This window comes from Pelmatolapia mariae, linkage group LG20 (genome assembly GCF_036321145.2).
Source record: "Pelmatolapia mariae isolate MD_Pm_ZW linkage group LG20, Pm_UMD_F_2, whole genome shotgun sequence".
In the NCBI taxonomy this organism is placed as follows: Eukaryota; Metazoa; Chordata; class Actinopteri; order Cichliformes; family Cichlidae; genus Pelmatolapia; species Pelmatolapia mariae.
The window spans coordinates 26,324,288-26,349,664 of record NC_086244.1 but is presented as its reverse complement, the minus strand read 5'-3'; the positions used below and the strand labels follow the sequence as shown (position 1 = coordinate 26,349,664).

The following is a 25,377-nucleotide window of genomic DNA, read 5'->3' as shown; positions in this document are numbered from 1 at the left end:
AGCTCCGTGTTCAGGAATCTTGTCTGCTCCGAGGCCATTTTCTCAAATTAAGCATGTTCTTGTTTTGGGTTCAGAAGTCACTTGACTGTCTGACAATGTGGCCATTGTGGCAGGCTGCTCCACACGCATCAAAGAGGTGATTAACCAGTTGACAGGGCTGCGGGGACAATACTGCTCTTTACGGGGGGAAACAGTGCGGCCACTCAGAGTGCTGGGCTCTTACTGGGTGGGGGGACCGAAACGCTGCTTCCACTGCTGACAGCATGAAACAAAAATAACTGGTGTTCAAACTGCTGCACACGTCAAATATTCACATCCAAAATCAGCTATTTGCTGCACTGAACGACCTGTACTTGTTAGTCAACTGAGTCTGTCTCACTGGCTCGTATGTCATTCAGCTTTTTTGTTATTATAATGTTTTAGGTAGGGGTGTTTGTAATGTTTTAAGATTTCTGTCAGTGCTATTGAGTCAGTCGTTTCTCGAGGGCTTCATAAATTTAGCAGAATTCTTTGCTTTAGTGTAACAACCGAGGATTCAGCTCGAAATGACGGACAAACCGCTGATTGGTCGGGATGTTGGCCAATCACACGTCCCCATCTGGGAGGGAAATTCCCTCATCACAATAAACTACAACTTGTTCACTGTTTTCAGTTTTGCAAGTAGTCTGAGGGATGTTTGCGCTCTTATTAGGTGTTTTGAAGGAGTTGCACTTGTCCTTCACTTTGACTTGATCTGATTTTCCTTTTCATAGACACTTTTTTTTTTTTTTTTAACTTTTATACCCTCATTACTGTATATTCTTTAGTCGATTTTTTCCCCCTGAAATACATATTGGCTCTTCGGAGGACTACCTAAACCGCTTTGATATGCAGAGATCTCCGTGAACAGGCTGGACATCAGCATGGAGCAGTGGCGAGTCATTTTACTGGGAGTGATTTTGTCTTGGAGGCTTCGAACATCATCCCAAACGCATGAGGGTGAGGACATACGTGATTCTATATCTGAAATCCTTTCTTAATTAAGTTTGGATGTCGTGAAATTTAGACAATACCGAAATTACCAGACAAATTATAGCCATAGAATAGAATTAACTGTATGCACTTAAAGATGTCGTAGTATAAACTGATAAACCTCAGCCTCCCTTTGTTTGGTTCACAGCAGACCACTCTTCCTTAAAAGCTTTTTTATTGTTATGATCCAGGCCCTTGCAGTGCACTTTAAAAATCTGCAAACAGCAAACAGCAAAGATTCACTTTAAGAACTTCTATTTACCATTAACTGATTGTCACGCTGTCAGTAAACTCTTTCTAATAAAATTTAATGTGGTTTTCTGCAGTTACAACGACATTAATGTGCAATCTTTGCCAACATTCAGATCTCCCTTTGAGATAGCTGTCAAACAATCACACTGTTTTTCTTTCCTGTCAGGAGCTTTTGTTCACTTACTAATTTCCAATCACTGAGCCCTTTCATGAATGTGTTATGCTTCATATAAATACAAAATATTAACAAATAATTTAAGTACTAATGCCTGTTTTTGAGTTATCCTAAGTATGAGTTAAATATTATTGAGTCCTCCCAGATTAGCTGAATATTTCAGGGCCAGTGTTTGCTTAAAATTGCCATGTATGAATATAAATGTGCATTAGGCAACGGTCCTTTGTCAGCATGTAACTTTCCATTGTTATTATGCAGCAGTCTTCAGGGTCCTATAGCTGTGTGTTATGTGTTCATAACGAAGACAAGAGATATGACTTGTGTTGAGTGAGTGCTGCAGGTGGCTAATGTTTGCACATTAAAGGACCAGTTCCTCAGTTTTTTTGCTGGGAACTCAGAGATGGTGTGTATGTCACCTTCCGTTCACGATATTTCCCTTCCCTCTGCCAGAGAGTCCCATTCACACACGGCCCATTGTCTTTTGGTATGATCTCAGCAATGCGCGGCTTGCAGACGCACATGCACACGCATACACAGAAGCACTGTCTGTCACTGCAGCACTCATCACTCACTGAGACACACTGTCCACATTTATAGCTTTACAACAATGAAGCACTTTGTCTGAGGGGAAAAAAAAAAAAAAAAGTCACTCTCTCTTCTGACCCCCCTGGCCTCCTCTTCATCAGCCCCAGGCCTGGACTGCTCCATGTAAGCGGGTAACAGCCTGCCTGTTTCTCTCTGCTTCACATCAAAATCTGTAGCCAGCACAGGCATGAACACAGCATCAGAGAGAGTCACCAACCCTATAAATACCACAGACACAACACAGCCCACAGTACTCACTTTCCCAGTGTTATTTACGTTCATTTTCATCTTTATTCCCTATGTGTGTTAGAAGTGTGTCCAGGGACGCAGAATGGACTCAGTTCCACAGGCTCTCAGGAGAACCAGTACAATCTGATTAGAAACCGGTATTATGGCTGTGAGATTGTAATGGGAAACCTGGAGATCACACAGATTGAGAGTAACTGGGACTTCTCCTTCCTCAAGGTAAATGTCATGTTTCCTTACTCTCCAGTCCTCCAGTTGTTGCATTTGGAAAAAGCGTTAAAAAGTGAAGAGTATATTGGAGAAGTAGCCTCTTATATTGCCTCTTATATTAATGGTCTTCTTCACTCTAGAGAATCCGTGAGGTGACTGGCTATGTCCTTATTGCTATGAACCACTTTCAAGAGATTCCTCTGGGCCAACTGCGCGTCATCAGAGGAAACAGCCTGTATGAAAGACGTTTTGCTCTATCGATCTTCCTCAACTACCCCAAGGACGGCTCCAACGGCCTACAGCAGCTGGGACTCGCAAACCTGACGGGTTAGAAGAACAACAGAAAAACAGATATTAGAGAAAGAAAACGTTCAATGTTTGTTCTGTAAAAGAAAATGCTTTCTGAAACCCAAGGTGTTTGTAACAGTGGGGAGTGGTGCATTACATAAAATGGAACAATTAAACTCAACATCTCAGATCAAGCCTGGTCCTACTGGAAGTCCCTTCCATCACATACAGCAGTGGTCAGAAGTTTACATCCACTCAAGATAGGCATGAATGTCATGGGAAGTCTGGGCTTTAAATGATTCCTTTGAATTGACCGGGACCTTTCTGTGTGGAATTTGTATGTTCTTGCTGTATTTGCATGGTTCTCCGACTTTCTCCCACAGTCCAAAGACATGCAGTTAGTGGGGTTAGGTTGATTGGTGATTCTAAAGTGCCTGTAGGTGTGAGTTTGAATGCTTGTTTGTGTCTCTGTGTTAGCCCTGAGTCAGATTGGCAGCCTGTCCAGAGTGTACCCTGTGTCTGCCCTGTGGCAGCTGGGATGCACTCCAGCCCCCCTGTGACTCTGAATTAGATACGTGGAAGAGATGGATGGATGGATGGATGGATGGATGGATGGTCCTTCAGCACATTGTCTATCAATCATCTCATCAGGATGCTTCTGGCAACCATCAGCAAGTTTCTGGCATAATTCTTCTTCGCAGAATTGAAGTGACAGTTTGAGTCATCTTCTAGACCTTGGTGCCAAAGGAGTGACAATTTCAATGATCTCTACCAGACCTGCTGAAAAGAGTGGTCAAATGTCCAGCTAGAATTATCCCAGAAGCTTTTTGAATGGTTACCAAAAGTATCTCGACAAGGTACAACTTACTAAAGGACATTTAACCAAATATAAAGGGTGTATGTGTATATTTTAGAGAAAATCCCCCCAAAATCAAACTTGCGCACCTAATTCTTGTTTTTTTAAAGACATTAAAGATGTATGCTGCAAAATCATTTCACCCTGGAAAAAAAACAGCTAAAAAAAATCAGTCCAAAATTACTATGACATTCAGGCCCATGATGAGTAGAAATAAACTTCTCACCACATCTGTTAAACTGTAATATTGATTTTTACGTTACAATTGTGAACTGGTGCTACATAAATAAAACTGAAATGAAATGACCTGAGAGATCATTTCTTTTACCTTGTTCCAAATTCTGCATCTTTTATTGGTTTTATTGTCTAATTCTTTCAAACTTTATTAGTATTTTCTTGGAAGCTTAAAAAACATCATGAAAAAAATTATCCTCATACTGTTTTTTAAAGTGTATATTTTGATTCACCTCTGATACTGATATATCTGCTGAACCGTTTTCTCTGTCTAGCTTGCGTTATGTTTCACTAATGTTTTCACAGAGATTCTGGAGGGAGGGGTGCAGATTATCAATAACAAATACCTGAGTTATGGTCCCTGGATCTTCTGGCAGGATATTGTCCGGGACAGCAGCGCTCCTATTGATATCAAATACAATGGAAAGAAAGGTCACTACTGGTCTGCTATACGTATTCCAATTCATCTCTAAATCATCTCTTTTTATAAGAAACACTTATCTTTCTATGTGTCTCTCTTTTTTAGGCCCATGCCATAAATCTTGCGGAGATTATTGCTGGGGACCAAACGAAAAGCAATGCCAGATCTGTGAGCGCCCACGTTTTGTTTTTCCTTTGCCTCCTCTTCACTTCACCTCATTATATCTCTTCAAAGCTACACAGAAATACCCAGAGACAGACACGCACACAAAGATTCAACACGCATACACATTTATGTGACTTCTGATGAACTCGTCTCTCCTGTGTGTTTTAGTGACTAAGACGGTGTGCGCTCCACAGTGTAACGGCCGCTGCTTTGGCACAAGCCCGAGGGACTGCTGTCACATAGAGTGTGCAGCAGGATGTAAAGGCCCCCAAGATGTGGACTGCTTTGTAAGTGAATAATCTTTTTCTCTTTGGAGAGGTTTGCTGATGAAACAAGAAAATGATTTTATTCTTTTTTTTTTATTTATTCTTTTTTTTTTTTAATTGCATGGAGGATTTAAGTCTAAATTCCCGTGTCTCATGCTGGGAATATTTCCTTACTTCCTGGGCCCAATTCTAAATCTTGAACAGGTTTTCCAGAGTTTAAGGGAAACTAATCCTTTGTTTCCTTTGTTCTTCTGTGGTATGGATGGTCAGTCTGCCTTTAATTGTTGCCATGTGATGTAGCTTGTAAATACAATAGCTCATGCAAGCACATTCTTGTACTGGAGTTTATATTCATGCTTGTGGCTCGCACAACCTTACTTTGATGAAATTAGGTTTAACATCAAGTTAAATTTAGAAGTGCATAGTTGCACATAATATAACAGCATGCCATAAAAAATTATCCACACTATTCAAAAACAAAATTCTTGACCTCTTGGTGTCATTAGAAGAAAAGTCATTTATAACCAAAATCTGTATGATTCAGCCTCTGCGGGCCATGAATGTCTTTTGAATTGTGATGTACTTCAGCAGCTTCACCTATGGGCTTTTAGTATTTCATTTTGATTCTCTTCTTTCTGTGTGTGTTCCTGTAAAGGCATGTCGTCATTTCAATGACTCCGGAGCCTGTGTGCCCCAGTGTCCCCGAGCTCTGATCTATAACAAGCAGACGTTTCAAATGGAAACCAACCCTAATGCCAAATACCAATACGGATCCATCTGTGTCTCTCAGTGCCCCAGTGAGTGGCCTGCATGTGTTTACAAGTCTAAAAGTTTTCTTGTTACTTTTTCAGCCATGTGAAGAAAAAACAACAACAGTACAGTCTCTTTCAGTTCTAAGGTTTGAAGCATCAGGTTGTAATAATAAAAATCATCTGGTCCATGGCAGGCTAACAACAACCTCACATTAGCAACAACACATGACATATTACACTGGGCCAAAATGCACAAGCAGCATGTGAAAAATAAAGTACACTCTTTCTGTTTCCAAAAGGATAAAGAGAAAAGGGATTAAGAAAGGATTAAGTAATTAGCTGCCATTAATTAGTCATTAGCAAGCATGACCACATTTATAAAAACAAACGTTTTGGCGGTTTCTGGTCTGGAGCATTCAGTGCCAAGGAGGAAAGACATCAGAAGTGATCATGCTGTCCATCAGTCTCGGAGGGGTTGTAAGGCCACTTCCAAACAAGTCAATCATTCTACGACAAGAAAGATTATTCACAAGTGGAAAACTTTCAGCTCAGTCACCAATCTCCCCAGGAGTTTTTCATATACTACACACTGAGCCTGTTCATGAAGCTGCAGCCAGCACTAATATATGGTATCAGATCTAACATAATGCTAGTCCCCATGTTAAACTGTAAGACAGAAGATGTAACAAAGCCAAAAACTAAATACAACATGGGACAGGTACAGCAACTCTAACCAGGAAACAGAAGTTTTCAGGTGTTGTGTTGGATCTGGTGTGTTCATGTGTGTCCCATATTGTCAGGAAGGAGTCTAGGGTGGATAGGAGACATAGAGAATAGAGAAAAGCTGGTAAAAGCTGGTGGTAGGCTTTAAGAATGTTAGAGTCGTATCGTGAATCATTTTATTTTATTTGCTCCTCTGCATGTGTATAATAAAACATATTCCCTGTGTTTTCTTTTCTTCCTCCTCCTCACAGCTCATTTTGTGGTGGATGGTAGCTCCTGCGTGAGCGCCTGTCCGTCAGACAAGATGGAGGTGGAGAAAGAAGGCCAGAGGAAGTGTGAGCTCTGCAGCGGACTTTGCCCAAAAGGTTGAAATGAATACAAATGCGATTTTTCACTTCTTCCACCAAGATTATATCTCAATAGTCAGATGTGATTGTTTCTGGTCATCCCTTTAGTGTGTGAAGGCACTGGTGCTGAAGACAGGCAGACTGTGGACTCGAGCAACATCAACAGCTTCATCAACTGCACCAAGATTCAGGGCAGCCTTCACTTCCTGGTCACAGGGATTATGGGGTAACTGTCAGTATGTATGAGTTAAAGCGTCTCAGGATATAGTGCCATACACTTGGTATGTTTATAGTATTTTTTTTTTTGTCTTTTTTCTTCACAGAGATGATTTTAAAAACATTCCACCACTGGATGCCAAAAAGTTGGAAGTGTTCCGCACAGTCAGGGAAATAACAGGTGTGCTTATGTGGTTTGTAACAGTTGACCGCTTTTTATATTAAATTTCACAATCAAGTATGCATGTTTCCTGCCTGGACCTGTAGTGCTATTCATCCATGTTTGGTGTGAGTTGCCTTTGGAAATACTGGTTGCAAAGATGTCTCCTTTCTCTCGATTATCATAGCATACTCATGTTTAATTTGGGGTAAACTATCCATTTAAACTTCTGTGAGGTGACAGTCACAATTAGCATTAAACTGCTTGGTTTTCTTGTCACATATGAGGCTGTCTTCTATCCCTTGATAATGCACATAAAGGTTGTATCCATCAAATGATATATGCTCTCCTTTGGGGGAAAACAAATATCCAAATTATCTGCGATGTGTTATGCACAGTGTCATTTTCTATCGTCCTTAATATAATCACTGTGTTTTATTCTCAGATTTTTTAAACATCCAGTCCTGGCCCAAAGAGCTGAATGATCTGTCTGTTTTTTCGAGCCTCACTACCATTCAAGGGAGGACGCTCTACAAGTAAGACTAGACTGCAGATTATACTGTACACGTGTCAGTGAGAGGCCAGAGCAGGATACTTTTATCACAACAGCTGATGGATTCAAATGTGTGATTTGGTGTTATGGGCTGGGTCATTTGACCTAGCATTTTGAGTTTCATGCCCTTTTGTATTATGATGTTCCTGTTTGTAAAATTTAAGCTTTAGTCAGTTCTGTTGATATTGAGTTCTAATTCCCTATTTAGTTCTCCTCTGTCTAGGTTCTTCCCATGTCTGTGTCTTCCCCACTATGTTGGTTTTGGTGTCCTGTCTTCAGTGTGTGAGTCTGTCAAGTCCCCTGTGTTTAAGTCTCCCTCGCCCTTTATATGTTTCATTGATGTCTTTGTCTCCCGTCATCTCCCCGATTTGTCATGTATACTCTCCTTATGTCTCTCTCCTCTGTGTCCCTCTCTGTGTGTCTGTGTTAATGTGCATGTGTCCCTTTCCTGTTTACGTCTCCTCCCCATGTTCTGTTTCATGTCTCCCCTGTCTGTCATGTGTATCCATGTATGTTTCTGCAGCCAGTGATGTCTAGTTTCCTCTTTCTCGTGTCCACTGTGGTTATGTTTTCCTCTCTCTCGCTGTCTGGTGTCAAGCTTGGGTGTTCCAGTTAACGTCTCCATGTTTCCTGTTTTATTTTGAAAGTCTTGTGTTCCATGTTCAGTGTGTTTAGTTTTGCTTCACCTGTGGCATCATGCTCATTTGTATCAGCTGTGTTCCCCGTGCGTTTCCATTTCCCTCATCATCCCCGTGTGTATTTATGTGGTCTGCTGTCATTCATTCTTTGTCAGGTTGCCTGTTATGTTGTGCCCCAGATAATCTTAGCTTTCTAAAACAGAGTTTGACTAAGAATTATAAAATTGACTTTTTATTAAATATGACCCAAAATGAGGGACTAACTATGTTTGTGTGTAAGGGAAATATATTACTCTTAAACCATGGAGGCATTCGTCTTACTCAGACTAATATCTATCTATAGGACTGTCTGTTGAATTACTCATTTATTTATAAGGCTCCAGATCACAACAACAATTGCCTCAAGGCACTTTATATTGTAAGGTAAAGACTACAATAATACAAAGAAAGCCTCAGCTATCAGATGACCCCTATGAGTAAGCACTTGGCAACAGTGGGAAGGAAAAACTCCTTTTTAAGGGGAAGAAACCTCCAACAGTTTCATTGTGAGACTGAATGCATTACCTAACAGGCTTGGAACTACAACATAATCTGTTACAGACAATCTGATGTTTTTCCATTTGAATCATCCTTTTCTCCCCTCTTCATCCTCCAACCCTCCAACGAAAGCCATTTTTCTCTGACGGTCATGCGTGTCCCCACTCTTACCTCACTGGGTCTGCGCTCTCTGAAAGAAATCAGTGACGGCAGCATGTACATCAGTCTGAACAGCAATCTCTGCTACCACCACACTGTAAACTGGACGAAGCTGTTCAGAGGCCGCCGAGTTCGAGGCAACAACCTCAGCAACAACAAGCCATTGGCAGAGTGTGGTGAGGCGAGCTGATGGACTAACAGATAAACTTCACTATATTCTAAATGTTATATTTTGAGCATATTAAACTCAGAATTCACTATTGTGTTGTATGTTGTAAGCAACTAATCAGTGCTGTTCTTACACAGTTTTGTGATGTAGTTGCAGAAGGCCACGTGTGTGATCCGCTATGTTCAGACGCAGGATGCTGGGGCCCAGGGCCTGAACAGTGTCTTTCCTGTAGGAACTACAGTCGAGACGGCACATGTGTGCACAGCTGTAATTTTTACAACGGGTCAGTGGTTGTGAGTTTACATTCTTGTGATTCATGTGTGTATGTTGAACGTATATATAATATTTTGTTTTGCTTCTTGGATAATATTTCTGCAGGGCACCAAGGGAATTTGCAGGTCCTGATGGCGAGTGTACCGCCTGTCATCCAGAATGCAAGACTCAGAGTGGGAAAGTCACCTGCACTGGACCGGTAATCACTAGCTTTGATAATCCAGTGACACTGTAGCACAGTAGTTTATATGAACTCTAGCTTGCATTTTGATTATTTACATAAAATAGATAAGCAGTCCATTTGTTAAAATCTACATGAAACAAGAAAGGTACTTAGAAACTCTCTACTTCCACACTCACCACCTACTTCATTAGGTACACATTACCAGTGTCAGGTTGGACCCTCCTTTGCCTTCAGAACTAACGTTTGTGGCATTGATTCAACAAAGCGCTTGTTGTTTATACCAAATTCTAACCCTACCATCCAAATGTTGTAGCAGAGATCAGCACTCATTAGACCAGGCAATCTTCTTTTGAATCTTCTATTGTCCAATTCTGATGACAGTTGCAGCCTTAGTTTCTTGTTCTTAGCTGACAGGAGTGGCACCTGGTGCGGTCTCCTGCTGCTGTAGTGCATTCAGGAATGCTCTTCTGCATACTTCTAAACAAACATGTGATTATTGTATTTTTTTTTCTTCTTTTTCTTATACATTGTATTCTTATAGGGCTTTGTGATACCTCGTATATTGGTGGCATCACTGTTGTGGTTCATTTCTGGTTCATTGTCACTCTAGCAGAGTTTATCTCGCATAGTCTCTATTTATGATCCTCCTTTCTCTCTCTCATTGGTAGGGTTCAGATGATTGCGTGGCTTGTGCCAGTTTTCAAGATGGTCCTTTCTGCATGTCCTCTTGTCCCACTGGGATAAATGATGGACAGAAGGGACTCATTTTCAAATACCCCGACAGGAAGGGTCATTGTCAACCATGTCACCACAACTGCACACAGGGGTGAGACTGGACTTAAAAAAGTATATATGCCCACATGTTTCCCCAAAGTGAAGTGTCCCAATTAGGTTATTGAATCTCTGCATAATAAAGAAAACTTTGTCTTTCATTTTTCAGATGCATTGGCCCAGGATTAATGGACTGTTTAGAGACAGCCAGACTGGCAGTTAGTAGGTTAGTGTTTCCTCCTGCTGGTGAACATAAAACAGTACACTGCAATTTGTATTGCAGTGTACTGCAAATCTAAATCACAAATCATTGCACTGTTATAACAAAAAAAATATTTGAACTCGAAAACTTTATTTCTAAAAGGGTAATTTTCAGTTTCCCCAAAAGTAAGCTGGGTTATCATGACATAAAATCTTTTCTTTTTAGCTGATGTGCTCACTCTGTTATTTCTCTGTCTGCAGTGGTCAGATCACAGGCATAGCCTTGGGTGTCCCAGCTGGCTTAATTTTCTGCCTGGTGTTGTTTTTCCTGGGCATGCTTTACCACAGAGGACTTGCCATCCGTCGCAAGAGGGCTATGAGGAGGTACCTGGAGAGCGGAGAGGTGAGACTTTACAAAATACCCAACTATATCTTCTGGACTGATTTAACTGCATTTGTTGTGATGATGAAAATCACCTTGGAATAACTGCTCTGTTTGTGGCAGAGCTTTGAGCCGCTGGATCCTGGAGAGAAAGGCACCAAGGTTCATGCCCGCCTTCTGAGGCCCTCAGAGCTGAAAAAAGTCAAAGCCCTTGGCGTGGGTGTTTTTGGCACTGTGCACAAGGTACTAATTGGCATGGATTTGTTAGACTTTCACTGATTATCCACAGATTTGTGTGCAGCTCTATATTTAATTTGTTTTTAAGGGCTTTTGGACTCCAGAAGGAGAGACAGTAAAAATACCTGTGGCCATTAAGACAATCCAGGATAGCTCAGGCCGACAGACTTTCACTGAGATTACTGATGTGAGTCTCCTCTGAAAAAAGGTTTAACATCACACACAGAAGTTAATGTAAAGATTGAATGCCTGTCTTTTATCATATGCCAAAAGATGCCCAATAATCACATTATCATTGCATTGTTTGTTGTGTAGCATATGCTCTCCATGGGCGGCTTGGACCACCCTTACATCGTTAGGCTGCTGGGCATCTGCCCAGGTGCCAGTCTGCAACTGGTGACCCAGCTCAGTTCACAGGGTTCGCTGCTGGAGCACATCAGGCAAAAGAAGAACAGCCTGGATCCCCAGCTCCTGCTCAACTGGTGTGTGCAGATTGCAAAGGTGAGGACAGTTTTTTTTTTATTTGCTTTTCCATGCAAATATATTAATAATCTGTGACTACAAGGACTACACATCTGTTTCTCAGGGCATGTACTATCTGGAAGAGCACTGCATGGTCCACAGGAATCTAGCTGCACGCAACATCTTACTGAAAAATGACTATCAGGTCCAGATCTCCGACTACGGCGTAGCAGACCTCCTTTACCCTGATGACAAGAAATACGTCTACACAGACACAAAGGTTGTTGTGAGTCACTGAGCTTGCGATACACACTGAATTGTTAAACAGCTTTTATTGTCTCTTCCAGTAATGCAATCAAACACAAACCAATTTGAGTAGACTGTCTGCATTTTTTTCTGTTTATTCAGACACCAATAAAATGGATGGCACTCGAAAGCATCTTGTTTCGAAGATATACTCATCAGAGTGATGTCTGGAGTTATGGTATGAGGATGTCAGTGTGTGTGTGTGTGTGTGTGTGTGTGTGTGTGTGTGTGTGTGTGTGTGTGTGTGTGTGTGTGTGTGTGTGTGTGTGTGTGTGTGCGCGTGTGTGTGTGTGTCTGTTTGTGGTGTATGCACTAATAAATTAACCTTCCTCTTGAAACGTCACTGTCTGTGAATTTTGGCGTGGAGCATTTAAATTGTCCTCTTTTCCTGGACAGGGGTGACAGTGTGGGAGATGATGTCATTTGGGGCAGAGCCATATGCATCCGTGTTGCCTCAGGAAGTGCCGGGTCTGCTGGAGAAGGGCGAACGTCTGTCACAGCCCCACATCTGCACTATAGACGTGTACATGGTCATGGTGAAATGTTAGTCAAAACATTAGTCTCTCTCCCTCTCTCTCTCTCTCTCTCTCTCTCTCTCTCTCTCTCTCTCTCTCTCTCTCTCACATACGCGCACACACATATATCTCAGGAAGTAGAGCAGACTATTTCAGTCTCCATGTCGAAGTATCCCAGGGCAAGATAGTGAACCCTGAATTGCCCATGATGCAACTGAAGTGTAAGAGTGTGCAGTGATGTTAGACAAGGTGCTTAGATATAAAAAATAAAAATAAAAAGAATGCTTGTATGAATGTGTGTGATTGGCTTGTAGTAAAAAGTGTTTTGAGTAATCAAGTTAAGTGATTAAAGTAGAAGAGCGCTATATTTACCATTTATTCAGGTATTATTCACAAATACATTCTGATACATAATAAAAATTGGTGTTTTTCTTGTAATGTTTAGGCTGGATGATTGATGAAAATATAAGGCCCACCTTCAAAGAACTGGCCAGTGACTTCACTCGCATGGCGAGGGACCCACCAAGATACCTTGTCATCAAGGTGAGACTATGATGGCTACTCATTTTACAACTTTTAGTTCTGAAATATAGTCTTTAATCTTAATGCCTGTTATTCCTGATTACCCTGCAGCTGGAAGGAGAAGAACCTGTCCCAGATGCAACCCATCGAAGGGAGTCAGAGCGAGGACTTCTGGATCCAGGTTTAGAAGACCAAGATGAGGAGGGACTGGAGGAAGGTTTGGCTACACCTCCTCTTCAGCACTCACCGTCGTGGAGTGTTTCTCGTTCTCGGATTAATTCATGCAGGGTAAAGAAGGACATCCTGGATTTTTGCACTGTTGTTACAGGATAATTGCAGAATCAGCACACCAATCTTTTTTCTTTTTTTTTTTCTTTTTTTGCAGAGTGGCACATATCAGCCTGGAAATATAGGATACCTACCAATGACCACGAGCCCAGCAGACAGCTTCCGCCAGGTTTTTACAAAAACAAACTTGCACACAAATAAATGCAAAGACACATTCCTAATTTCTGATTTGCTCAAAGTTGATATGATTAGCTTCATTTCCAAAGAACTTCACTTTGAATAAGTATGTTACTGGTGGCACGGCCAGCAGGTCAACAAGATATACCTACCTACCTGCGCTCCTACATACCTTCATACCTCTCTCACTCCTCAGGAAGTAACAAACTATCCATCCCTCTTTGCTTTTCTGTCCCAGCTGTGGTTTCACAGGTCTCGTCTGAGCTCAGTCCGGACTCTGCCTGAGAGGTTAGAGGTCAGGGGGAGTGGCAGAGAGGCAGAGGTGCATGAGGAAGGCTTACGGACGGCGAGTCTTCACCGGGCCAGGATTGGCTCAGAGAGGAGTATTCGTCGCGTACCGATCAGCCAACAGAGAAAACTTTCAACAGCCTCCAGTCCACCCTCGTACAAGGTGTGGACGGCAGAGGAAGAGGAGGAGGTGGACAGCTATGGCTATGTCCTACCTGGCTCACCTAGTACACCAGAAAGAGGTAAATTATGAGCAGTAAAATAGGAACAGTGCCTTGTTGTTTTGTTACATTTTGGTTCAAATAGTTAAACCATGTATTTAACCAAAGCGCCTTTCCTAATCTTCTTCCTTCTTTACACCCTATCACAGTTCAAATTTCCAGAATTTCTCATTCTGGCCAAAGAAACTCAAGGCTCAAGGATAACATTCTTTTCATGGTGATAAATCCCACCCAGGAATATGAAATCATGAACACAGAGGAGAGCGCTCCTCCTCGCTTGGCCAGCAGCGTTTCAAGACAGGAAGACGACCCCACTGTGGGGATTTGCTGCAAAACCCCACCCTTACCCTCCCCAACATTCATGGCTCTGTTACCCATAGAGGACATAGCACACGAAGAAACTCTGCCACCAGACTCAGCTGTAAGGAGGAATCCACTTCATGAGGCTTGTGAAGGAACTGCAGAAGAGCAAATAAACTCTGCAGAGAAACAGCCGCTCACTAGTGACTTCACTGGTGATATCAGAGCTGTGGATGACCCAGGAGAGCCAGCCCAAGGGAATGGCAGGTATGAATACATGGACATCAGGCACTCTGACTCTACAGAAGGAGATGAATCATCACAAGAGAGACGTGGGAGTCAAACATCTGCAAAGAGTGCAGCAGAAGAACAGGAAATACAGCAAACAGTGGAGGTGTTGAAAAAGGAGCACAAAGAGGAAGAGGAAAAGGAGGAAACCCAGAACACAAACAAGAAAGCCACTCTAAGCAGTACGGCCATGCCCAGGCCAGATGTGCTGAAAGGTGGAGGAGAAAAGGTGGAGGAGTATGAGGAGATGAACAGATTTGGGGTGGTGCCCAGCAGATGTAAGGAAACAGAATACCAGAACCTCCCAGTAAAGGGGAGGGTTATTTGTGAGGAGATGGGCAGTGGCAGGTGTACAGAGATTGGGGAATACATCAAGGTGTGCGCTGGTGTGGGGGAACCTGCAAGCAACACATCATTCGACAACCCAGACTACTGGCACAGCAGGCTGTTCCTCAAACCAGATGCTGTGCGCACCTAATAATGCGGCCAGGGACAGAGTCACAGAAACTGCTGCAGTTGCTGTCATAAATGTGGGCTGTTTCATATTCATGTTCACCTTTTTTTTTTTTTTCAATTTTTTATGGGTTCTTTTCAGCCACAAAGTTTCAGGAGGAAGAAGAATATTTAAAATATTTTTGATTCTTACTTCTTACTTCTTTATTCAGTGAATAATAATTCATGAAAACCAACTGTGAGATGGTACAAAGCCAACAAACTGGAGGGTGTCCTCAAGCATGTATTAAGTGACCTTCGTATCACAGTGAATGCAGTAACATGAGATGATTCCCTATGGTACTTCTTATAGTAACATGAATTATTATATAAATTCAAGTGACTAGTTTGCAGCTATCCTACCATTTGTCATCTATATGTGAACAGAAGCCTTTTTTACATTATGTTGACATTTTTATAATAAAACAATAAAACGTTGTTTTTGTGGTTGTTTTATTTTTTTATTTATTTGATTGCTCAGTCATTCAATAAAATGACAGAGTTAAAGAGACTGTACTCTATAGATTTACCGGCTATAGGGGACACGTGTTTTACGCAGAGCAGAAATGTAAAAGGCGAGAGACGGCACTGGTGACGCGCTCGCGCTACTTTTTTTTTCAGATGCAGATCAGAGATGACGGAAGTGAGAGTCAACGGTCACATTTTTCCGCTTTCGTTCAAGTGGCGAGAGAAACCGTGAAACTAATGGGCATATTTCATTTCCACCGTATTTTTCAGAGCGTGCTTTTCTTGAAACAAAAAAGTAAATCTTAACTTTATTCCCCAAATAAACTTTTTTTCTTAATGTGTATTTGTGTGTGTGTGTGTAGATAGATAGATAGATAGATAGATAGATAGATAGATAGATAGATAGCCTAAAGGCAGCCAACATCCAAAGAAGAGCTTTGAATATCCTTCAAGAACCCTGAAAAATTATTTCTGAAGACTATTTAAAGAAATTATATGAAGAGAGTTCAAGCTGTGTTGAAGAATAACAGTGGTCATACCAAATGTTTACTTTCAAGCGCAGAAAGTTTCAAAGTTTTGCCTTAAATTCTGCATTTCCATGTATGTGCGCACGTTTCAATAAACTGCTTCACCTACTTCCCATTTTCTTAGCAAAATGTGAAGAAAATATAAAGTATTGTGCATGTACCAATTAAACCTGTATATATCAGAGTAGTTATATCTCCCAATTTAAATCCCTCTTATGAGCTAATTATCATGTTATTATAATGTTATTAGGGTGCAGTAAAGTAAAAGTGAACAAATATTATGTTAAAAAAACCGAATAAAATATGAACAAAAAAAAAGCCCCCCAAAAACTTAAACGTAAAGCTGACGAACAAGCTAGTAAATTTGGCAAACCGTCAACCATCGGTCAATCCACCGAGCTGGAAGTGAACTATCTTGACTGCAGAGTGTGTCTTTGGCAGCAGGCGGGATCTGCTGATCGTGAGCTGTCGGCCGGAGTCGGGCGGGCCGGTGTGCAGAGCAGCGTGGTCCGTCCTGAGCCTGACTGAGACCCGCGGGGGAAAAAGTTACTCTCGAGTTCGCGGACACACTGCCAACATGTCTGGAGATGATGAGACGCAGGAGCAAACCATCGCCGATGACTTGGTGGTTACCAAGTACAAGATGGGCGCAGAGATTGCAAACCGTAAGTAAATACATCGCTAACGAGGCGTTTTGATCTCTTACAAGTACCAGCGACGTGCCTGATGTTAGCTAGCAGTGTCAGCTAGTCATATGCAGGCAGCAGCTATGCCATGTGCCGCAGCAGTGCATCGATAACAGGAAGATCACATTAGGAAACGGGGGCTTTTTTAAAATAAACAAATAAAATACGGATTTTATGATCATTTACGCCTAGATTTATTTTCAAAGCTATCCGCACACGTTTAGCGCCATGTAGCTGTCACAGCAGCACACCGGTAAGCTAGGAAGCTATGTGGCTGGGCTAGCTGGCTATCAGGCGTTAGCTAGCTGTAACTGCTAACGTTAACAGATAACAATGGCAAGTACAAATGACATGCAAGGGTTCAAAATAAGGCAGCTCACATTTAAACGCATGTGTGCAGTGAATTCAGATCCGTACAAATTAAGTTTAATTTAACTTTGCTGGTGACCTGATTGACTTATACGATGTAATTAAAGGTAATAATTGGCGTAAGCAGAGACCATTTAAACCGACTTTCTCTGTGGCACTATTAATTGTGCTTTAAGGATTGAAACAAATCTAATTAATCCTAGGCTGCCTATCAGACATTAACATTTATAAACATACCTGATGTTGGGAAAAAAAGAAGAAAAAAGCATTTGTTCACGATCCTTTTTTTAATATAGAGACTGGTTGTTTTCCATCCCCAGCCCTTCTCTGTATGATGCACGAGATCACATGATATGCTGGTCCTTTACATCAGTGGCAGCATGTCCTTATTATGATTTATGTATGATAAGCTGATCTTGATTTAAGACACCTAATTCACTCTCGTCATTGCGCAGATTTGGGCAGACCCGCAGCTGTCAGGCAGTCTGTCAAACGTTAATCTCATAGCAAATGTGAAATGGGTTTATCTGTGCCCTCTGATGACAAGAGGAACACTGTCTTTCCCGCTAATTCTAAACGTTTCGTGGGCCTAAACAGCTGATTGACCCGGGATTAATCGGCAAGTAAAGTTATGATGAAAACAGTATTTCAGCCTGGCACTTGTCTGCCCTCTGTTATTTAAACACCATATTAACCAGTTTAATGGCTCTCTTATCTCTTGCCCTGCAGAAGCTCTGAAGGCTGTAGTAGAGGCAGCTAAAGCTGGCGTCTCCGTGCTCAGCCTGTGCGAAAAGGGAGATGCCTTCATTGTGGCAGAAACTGGAAAGATCTTCAAGAGGGAAAAGGAAATGAAGAAAGGTATTTTTTTTCTTTCTCTTGCTCTTTCTTTCTTTTGGGCTTTTCATTAGTCACCAATCTGACTCTGACTCAGCACTCCCTCATTCACTCTCTTTCCTTCCCAGGTATCGCTTTTCCTACATGCGTTTCTGTTAACAACTGCGTGTGCCATTTCTCCCCTCTGAAGAGTGATCCTGAAGTCATACTGAAGGATGGCGATCTTGTCAAAATGTAAGCTTCTGATTTTATGCTCCCCATCCTACGGCAAGGTGGGAAAAAAGCACTGAAAACATAAACTAAGCCGAAATTTAACCACCTCCTGTTTGCGTGCAGTGATCTCGGTGTGCACGTCGACGGCTTCATCTCAAACGTGGCTCACAGCTTCGTTGTCGGCGTGACCAAGGTATGAGGAATACACCCGCCCTGTAGCAATCAAACGCTTGATTTCCTCCAATAATCCCAATAGGTCTTTAGGTCTTTAACTTACCTTTCGTGCCTCTGCAGGACAACCCACTGACAGGACGTAAGGCGGACGTCATTAAGGCAGCTCACCTCTGTGCTGAAGCCGCTCTCCGCCTCGTCAAGCCAGGAAGCCAGGTAAAGCTCTCCCACTGACCAGATCTGTGTGACCAGATAGTCGTTTAGACCTCTTCTCATAATCACCGCTGTTTGTTTTTCATCAGAACACGCAGGTCACGGAAGCCTGGAACAAGATTGCAAAGTCATTCAAGTGCTCCCCCATTGAGGGTGAGTGTTTGTGAACACTCTGTGGTTTCGGTTTCTAGATGGGACGTTTTCTCAATGTGATTTTGGCCCACTTGACTCATTTTAGTTTTTGAATGTCCGCAGGCATGCTCTCCCATCAGCTCAAACAGCACGTAATCGACGGGGAGAAAACGATCATCCAGAATCCATCGGACCAGCAAAAGTGAGTTCTCTCAGCCGGTGCGTATAGTGGTCGATGTGTCGTCTTTGACCAGTAGCTCACCTCGTTGTGTGGTATTTGCAGAAAGGACCACGAGAAGGCCGAGTTTGAGGTGCATGAAGTATACGCAGTGGATGTGCTCGTCAGCACCGGAGAGGGAAAGGTGAGAAGAATTGAAGTGTATGGTCAAATGTTTTGTTTGTTTTTTGTTTTTTTTTTCTGCTCAGTATGAAGAATTTGTTAATTTATTTATTTAAATAAGGCAAAGGATGGAGGTCAAAGGACCACAGTTTACAAACGAGACCCCAACAAGGTGTACGGCTTGAAGATGAAGACGTCTCGGACATTCTTCAGCGAGATGGAGAGACGCTTCGATACCATGCCTTTCACTCTGAGGTAGCATCTTTTAACCCCAGTTTAGAGATTTCTTGTATTTTTGCCTTTTCATTTTATTATTACCGAAATTGGTTTGCACCTTCATCCACTTATTTTTCTTTCCATTGTCTTCAGAGCGTTTGAGGATGAAGCCAAGGCCAGGTTGGGGGTGGTGGAGTGTGCCAAACATGAGCTGGTGCAGCCCTTCACTGTACTGCAAGAGAAAGAGGGTGAGCACCACTGTGTATTTAGGAGTGAGCGTGCACTATAAGTGGTCGGTCGACGTGTTCAGCGACGACACGTGAAAACATGCAGCTGTTATTTGTTTAGCCTGATTGGGTTCATGTCTTATTCTGACCCAGTATTATAATAATCCAGTCAGAATTCCTGGTATTTCAAAGGGGTGTGCAAACTTAGCACTAGCAATACGTCTCTAATCCAACAAGTAATAAAAACTTGCTGTTGCAGTTAAAGTAAATGATAAAATTTTTAAAAAGAGACATAAATGGAGAGACAAAAAGTGGAAGTACCTGCTTTGGAGTTAGGCATAGACGAGCATGAGTGTTGACTGTGCAGCCCTTCTTGCAGCAGTCGGGCTCCGCCACTTCACGGCCTTCACCCGTTACACGTCTGAGTGCAGTGGGAGAAACTGAGGTCCAGGTGGCTGCATACTGGCTGGTCAGCTCCGAGTGATAGACTCTCTGCAGTATAGGGACAACAGGCAATAGTTTAACAGTCTTTTAGTGTGTTAGGTAAAGGAAGCGTTGTTATGACTTTTAAGTTTCTCTGCATAGATCTTGTTGACCAATTTTGCCTGTCTCCACAATAGTTCTCCCGCCTCCATCTCATCCTGTCACTGTCATCCTTCTGTCACGCCAACCCTCCTCCCTCACTACATCTATGAATATTCTCTGTGATCTTCGCTCCTCTGCACATGTCCCAACCATGTCAGCCTTGCCTCTCTAACTTTGCCTCCAAATTGCTCGACCTAAGCTGATATAATCACATCTAATTCTGCCCGTCTCGATCACGTCCAATGAAAATCTCAGCATCCACCTCCAGTTCAGCCTCCTGTGTTTTTGTTAGTGCCACCATCTCCAAACCGTATCGGTCTCACTATCATCTTGTAAGCCTTCCCTTTCACTCTTCTGTCGCACATCAAAAATGAAAAAGAAAAAAAAACCTTCTTTGGCCACTAGATGTTTCTGTTGACAAACAATGATGGAAAAACAGGAACTGTGGAGGTGTCTACTACTACTACTTCTATAACTGTGAACCCTCTGTGTTCAGGCGAGTTCGTTGCCCAGTTTAAGTTCACCGTGCTGCTCATGGCCAACGGACCTCTGCGGATCACCAACAGCCTCTTTGAGCCAGAACTCTACAAGTCTGAGCACGAGGTGGAGGACCCAGAGCTGAAGGTAATACATGGTTTTTATACACAGTCCTCCTCCTGAGAAGGATTAGACTAATGGGACTGCTGTGTCTCGCCTGTTAGCTGACTTCGCACTTGCAAAACCATTATGTGTTGATGTATTTAATGCTGTAGCTCATCGGGTTGTGAAAGTCATATTTGTCTACTCCTCCCTCTCCCACTAAAGGCTTTACTTCAAAGCTCAGCCAGCCGTAAGACTCAGAAGAAGAAGAAAAAGAAGGTGAGATCCAGGACGGTGTGATTCTGTATCTCACTTTAATGCTGTTTCTGTGAGAGTGCTTGACAAGTGTCTGCTCTAACGTCGATCCTTTCTTTAAAAAAAAAAGGCTTCAAAGACAGTTGAGAATGCAACAGGACAGCCGATGGAGACCGAGGCCGCAGAATAAATTGATGCTCCAATAAATTGTGACAGACATCTGATGATCCAAAGAACAGACGTCACGAATCCTTCTGTCCCAGCTGTGTGAGGCACTTGTGGGCAAACTGCTGCAAATACCTCTGAGTCTAACTGATGTCAGTTTGGGATGATGCTGCTCCTTAAATCTGTCACTCCCACTAGAACACACTCTCTCTTACAAAACACACACTTATATCTCTAGTAAATTTTACTGCCTTTGAGACATCCTTATTCTCTTAACAGTGGTCTGCTACCAGAGAGGATATTTTGTACAAGGGCATATTCTCACTGGAAAATGCCACCATTTGACTGACCTTGAGCCTTCCATTCATTCTCCAACTGTAGTGAAAGATGTGGAAAATAAAAAGAGTTTGACCGAGCAGCCAAGGATGGCGACTGCACAGTACTGCGTCAGTGTAATTGTGTGACATTAAGATACATTTCTTGAGGTCTTTGAAGTGAAGCCACGCCTCTGTCATGAGTTTAACTTGTCGTGGGCATAAATGTGGGCGTCTGTCCCGATTCATCACATCATCCCCCATCATTCAGTTTAATTGCAGCATTTATACCGCTCTTGCTTAGGTTTGTGCTCCGCTGTGTACGCTCGTAAGCCTCTGCTATAAGTTACTCCTAACAGTTTCTAAAATCAACATTTAGGACCTCCCACATCTAACCAGTAAAAACAAATTGATTTCTTTTCCTCAGTTGTGGATGGTCTTAACTCCTGCCAAGGGTTCACCACTGAGTCTGACAGTCTGTGTTTACATAAGAAGTCCATACCTGTTAAATATATGGATACTTTTGTAAAACAAATCCCACTTTTAGAGACTATTTTTGGAAACATTAAAAAACCACCTGACATCATTTGTGTGTGTTCTGTTTTGGTGTATTCATGAATAAAAGAGTGTTTTTACATTTTAAGAAGGTTAATGGACAACCGTTCTGAGTAGTTCTGCTCTTTATTCCATCTTATTTATCGAGGGTCTGATCCCAGAGAGTTGGGACATGAGCCACTGGCCATGCTGGAGGATCAGGATTAAATTATGCCCACATGTTTGACAGATCTTGTGTTTGGTTCACAGTAGTTGCATTGAAAAGTTGAGGGAACAATTTAATCACATTTGATTTTGATGGATCAAATATACAAGCTGAATATCTTTACTGGTATATATTGTGTAATTTGTTGAGAGAATCTCCAAGTCTTTGAGGGCTGGATTCAAAGTCACTCCTGTATCATAATGATGCTCAGTAGTGTGTGGCCCCATGTGCCTGTGTGCACTCTGTTAACACCTAGACATGCTCCTCTTGAGACAGCAGATGGTGTCCTGGGCCTTATTTCCTAGACTTGGATCTGAATATGTGAACCTCCAGTGACTTTGTTATCCAAGAACTGTGCCTCTGTTCATGTGAGGCTGGGTCTTACCCTATACCAGGAGGATTACTGCGACTGGAACAACAGAAGGCTGGGTTTGGTATAGATTAGCATGTGGACATTTGTGCAACCTTTCACCCTCTGACCCTCTACCAAACTGGTCATGCTGGATGATGTCGCAGGCAGACTCTTTCATGCCTGTCACACATGCTCAGTGTTTCATATGTGAAGTGAACGGGCATTATTGGTAGACCTGCCAGTTCTGGTGACTCCATAGTGCTGGGGTCCGGGCACAGGACCCCCATGCCTCTTCATGGAGTATACACACACTACCGGTCAAAAGTTGTAGAACACCCCACCCTCCAGTTATTTATTACAATTCAAGTCGTTCAAGTCCACTAGCTTAAAATGGTACAAAGGTAAGTGGTGAAATGCCAGAGGTTAAAAAAAGGTAATGTTACCCAAAATTGAAAATGTACATTTCAGAATTATACAAAAAGGCCTTTTTCAGGTAACACAAAATGGGATACCGATGTAAAGCTGTTCTGCAGCAATGGAGGTTGATAAAGCCTTGAAGGCGGGTGCTACTAATTCCTGCAGGGGTTCCAACTTTTCTGGATTACTTACAAACCCCCTCTGTCTGAAACACACTGTGGTAGCTACAGTTGAACAGTATTGTACTGCAGAAATTAGTGTGTTGCTACAGAAATGGCGAGAAAAAGGCAATTAACAATGGATAACACTTAAAAATGTAGGTCTTTCCTGCAGAGAAATTGCAAAGAAAGTCAACTTGTCAGTGAGTACAGTTTCCTTTACCATCAAAAGCCACTCAGAAACTGGGGCAAACTGACAGAGGAAGAGGTCTGGCAAACCCAAAGCCACAAATGAATCAGAGGACAAGTTTCTGAGAGTTTACAGCTTGCGTGATATGCATCTTATCGAGCTGAATTGGGATGAACTGAACACATTTATGGGAGCTTTTGCGGGCGTGTTCAGCTGTTATATCTGCCAAAGGTGGCTACGAGTCAAAAGTTTAGAATACACTTTGGTCTATAAATTGATTCCATGATATCGTTTTTCACTCCAGTTGCTTATTTGTGCTATAATTTCGTTTCAGAGTGCAATGACACATTAAACTGCATAATTTTCAATTAAAAAATGGAAAGTTTGGGGTGTTCTAAAACTTTTGACCGGTGTAAGTAGCCCACTGGAGGTCATTTTGAAGGGATCTGGCACTACACCTGTTCCTCCATGTACAAAGGAGCAGATACGGATCCATCTATTGATCTATCTACAGGAGAAAGAACAAACCTTCCTGTGACAGCACATAAAAATCTGTAAATCCTCAAGAATGAGATCTCCATACTGGATCAACCAAGGCAAGGTTTTCCAATGATGCCTACCAGTGCAATAAACCAGCAGGTTGTAGGTGGAAAATATGCTACTGTTGGGAAAGACGGAGGAGAAAAGGGGGAAGGCACGTTCAGTGGCAGAGAGTTTAAACGTAGGAATATCGCGGACGGGTGCAGAGGTGGGAGTGAGTCTATTATAAGTAAGATTTGATGCGATCTCTCGCACATGCGCGGTGTGTAAGTATTATTTAAAAATAAATGGTCCAATAATCCAATAATTTCATGATCGTTGCCATCTTGAAAACTCAATTTCCCACGTTTCGCTGGCGTCCACTGAGAATGACGTAGGAGGCCATATAAGTGGGACGTCTCAGCGTTATGACGTCCTTCGTGGAGACGATTCCGTAGCGATCGGTGAGTGGGAATTGTTAGTGTAAGAATCCAAGTTAATCGTCTTGATATTAAATCAATCGAAAGTATCCGTAACATTTTCTTTCTGTTTGCAGCATTCCCTCGTCGACATGAGAGCTAAGGTTGGTGTTTTGTGTCTGTGTGATGGGATAAATACAGTTCCCAGCGGGGCTACATTTGTTAGCTAGTCAGCAAGCTTGTGCAGTTTGACGGGCTAGCACAGCCATCAGAATTTAAAGTCATGCTTACACAGATGTTGGCAGCTGCAGCCCATTATGAAATATTTTGGCCAATTTCTATGAATGTGTTATAGCTAATTGAACATTGTCTCTTTTCCGTAGTGGCGAAAGAAGCGCATGCGCAGGTAAGAGTCCGTTTTTATAGCCGTACAGTAATCCCTTTTGCATTCACACCCGTTTATGTTTATTTTTTTATAGCACCTAAAGTGTGATTGAACTTTGTGACGACTTCTGTACAGGCTGAAGCGCAAAAGGAGAAAGATGAGGCAGAGGTCCAAGTGAACCGTGCTCTCCGCCATGGCTGTGACGTCACATGCCGACAACAACAACGGGACCGGTGAGCACAGCTGGAGACCCAGGACCCTCCCCACTGAAGTCTGAGACCTGGAGCATCCACTTCTACCAGAGGCAGCAGCTGCTGGCTCACGCTTGGAGCTGTGATCAAACGGCTTTTCCTCTGGGACATTCTGAACTCTTTGTTCTTAACTCCTCAGCTTTTGTCATATGTTTTTGTTTATACTGTGATTAAAGGTTTTGGTTAAAAAAAGAGTTGAATAATGTTCTTTCTTTATATTTAAGCAATCTTTTCTAAAGGGTCTCGAAATAAGTCAGTAAACCTACAAACTGCACTGACTGATCAACCTGTAGTACTCAAGTTCAGGATGGCAAGGCATCTTAATACAAGATGACCTCCTAACTCATGTTTCATACTTTGGAGTATTGCTTGTGCATTTTAAGGTTTGGGACTGGCTTAAGGGTGAGAACGAAGTGTGTTAGGTTCACATCTCCCCCCCTTTTATATAGACATTTTCCTTATTAGATTTTGCCAAATAGAAACCTTCAAACTGTGAGAACATTTTCTAAAAAAAAAAAAAGTGCCTGTAGCTAAAATCCAGCCTAAACTTAACCATATGAGAATGGTGGGGGTTAAGATAATGTAGGTAAAAAGAGGTCTTGTATAGAAAGTGGTGGGATTTTTTTAGTGCTTGGGCAACTTTATGAAAAATTTACATTTCTTTGTAAAGTTGTGTAAATGTACAATAAATATGTCTGTGTCATCACTCTTTAAAACCCGAGGATCCTGTATATATGTACTTGTCTATGAATGACAAGACAA

General features: G+C 42.2%; 2 protein-coding genes and 1 long non-coding RNA gene across 4 annotated transcripts; all 3 read left to right on the top strand.

Annotated features, from left to right (window-relative positions):
• The first annotated feature begins 769 nt into the window (after nt 1-769).
• On the top strand, nt 770-15,275 carry erbb3b (erb-b2 receptor tyrosine kinase 3b). 2 transcript variants are annotated; one of them, XM_063463176.1, is made up of 28 exons: nt 770-978; nt 2,334-2,488; nt 2,620-2,806; nt 4,164-4,289; nt 4,384-4,446; nt 4,612-4,730; nt 5,365-5,506; nt 6,436-6,549; nt 6,640-6,757; nt 6,855-6,928; nt 7,353-7,443; nt 8,768-8,970; nt 9,114-9,246; nt 9,342-9,435; nt 10,089-10,246; nt 10,361-10,417; nt 10,654-10,795; nt 10,898-11,017; nt 11,100-11,198; nt 11,327-11,512; nt 11,598-11,753; nt 11,882-11,957; nt 12,176-12,322; nt 12,740-12,837; nt 12,928-13,104; nt 13,202-13,273; nt 13,520-13,811; nt 13,940-15,275. In XM_063463176.1, the coding sequence occupies exons 1-28, from the start codon at nt 903-905 to the stop codon at nt 14,854-14,856; spliced, it is 4,392 nt and encodes a 1,463-aa protein (XP_063319246.1). In that variant the 5' UTR covers nt 770-902; the 3' UTR covers nt 14,857-15,275. The 2 variants fall into 2 exon arrangements, with proteins under 2 accessions (XP_063319246.1, XP_063319245.1); XM_063463175.1 differs by having other exon boundaries at nt 11,598-11,759.
• A 1,048-nt stretch (nt 15,276-16,323) lies between these two features.
• Nucleotides 16,324-21,750, top strand: pa2g4b (proliferation-associated 2G4, b). The gene is made up of 13 exons (XM_063463177.1): nt 16,324-16,530; nt 17,650-17,778; nt 17,883-17,988; nt 18,091-18,160; nt 18,262-18,354; nt 18,441-18,504; nt 18,607-18,685; nt 18,767-18,845; nt 18,945-19,078; nt 19,193-19,287; nt 20,348-20,475; nt 20,656-20,709; nt 20,816-21,750. Exons 1-13 carry the CDS (start codon nt 16,443-16,445, stop codon nt 20,873-20,875), a joined length of 1,179 nt encoding a protein of 392 aa, XP_063319247.1. The 5' UTR covers nt 16,324-16,442; the 3' UTR covers nt 20,876-21,750.
• Nucleotides 21,751-23,961: 2,211 nt separating this feature from the next.
• On the top strand, nt 23,962-24,809 carry LOC134618930 (uncharacterized). The gene is made up of 4 exons (XR_010091943.1): nt 23,962-24,024; nt 24,117-24,143; nt 24,363-24,385; nt 24,500-24,809. It is a non-coding gene; the product is annotated as an uncharacterized LOC134618930 (long non-coding RNA).
• The last annotated feature ends 568 nt before the right edge of the window (nt 24,810-25,377 follow it).

Coding starts and splice junctions, on each gene's coding strand:
- erbb3b (XM_063463175.1), top strand. CDS start 903: ATGGAGCAGTGGCGAGTCATTTTACTGGGAGTGATTTTGTCTTGGAGG. Junction 4,290..4,383: donor CAAATACAATGGAAAGAAAG/GTCACTACTGGT, acceptor TCTCTTTTTTAG/GCCCATGCCATAAATCTTGC. Junction 5,507..6,435: donor CTGTGTCTCTCAGTGCCCCA/GTGAGTGGCCTG, acceptor TCCTCCTCACAG/CTCATTTTGTGGTGGATGGT.
- pa2g4b (XM_063463177.1), top strand. CDS start 16,443: ATGTCTGGAGATGATGAGACGCAGGAGCAAACCATCGCCGATGACTTG. Junction 17,779..17,882: donor GGAAAAGGAAATGAAGAAAG/GTATTTTTTTTC, acceptor TTTCCTTCCCAG/GTATCGCTTTTCCTACATGC. Junction 19,079..19,192: donor ACCATGCCTTTCACTCTGAG/GTAGCATCTTTT, acceptor CATTGTCTTCAG/AGCGTTTGAGGATGAAGCCA.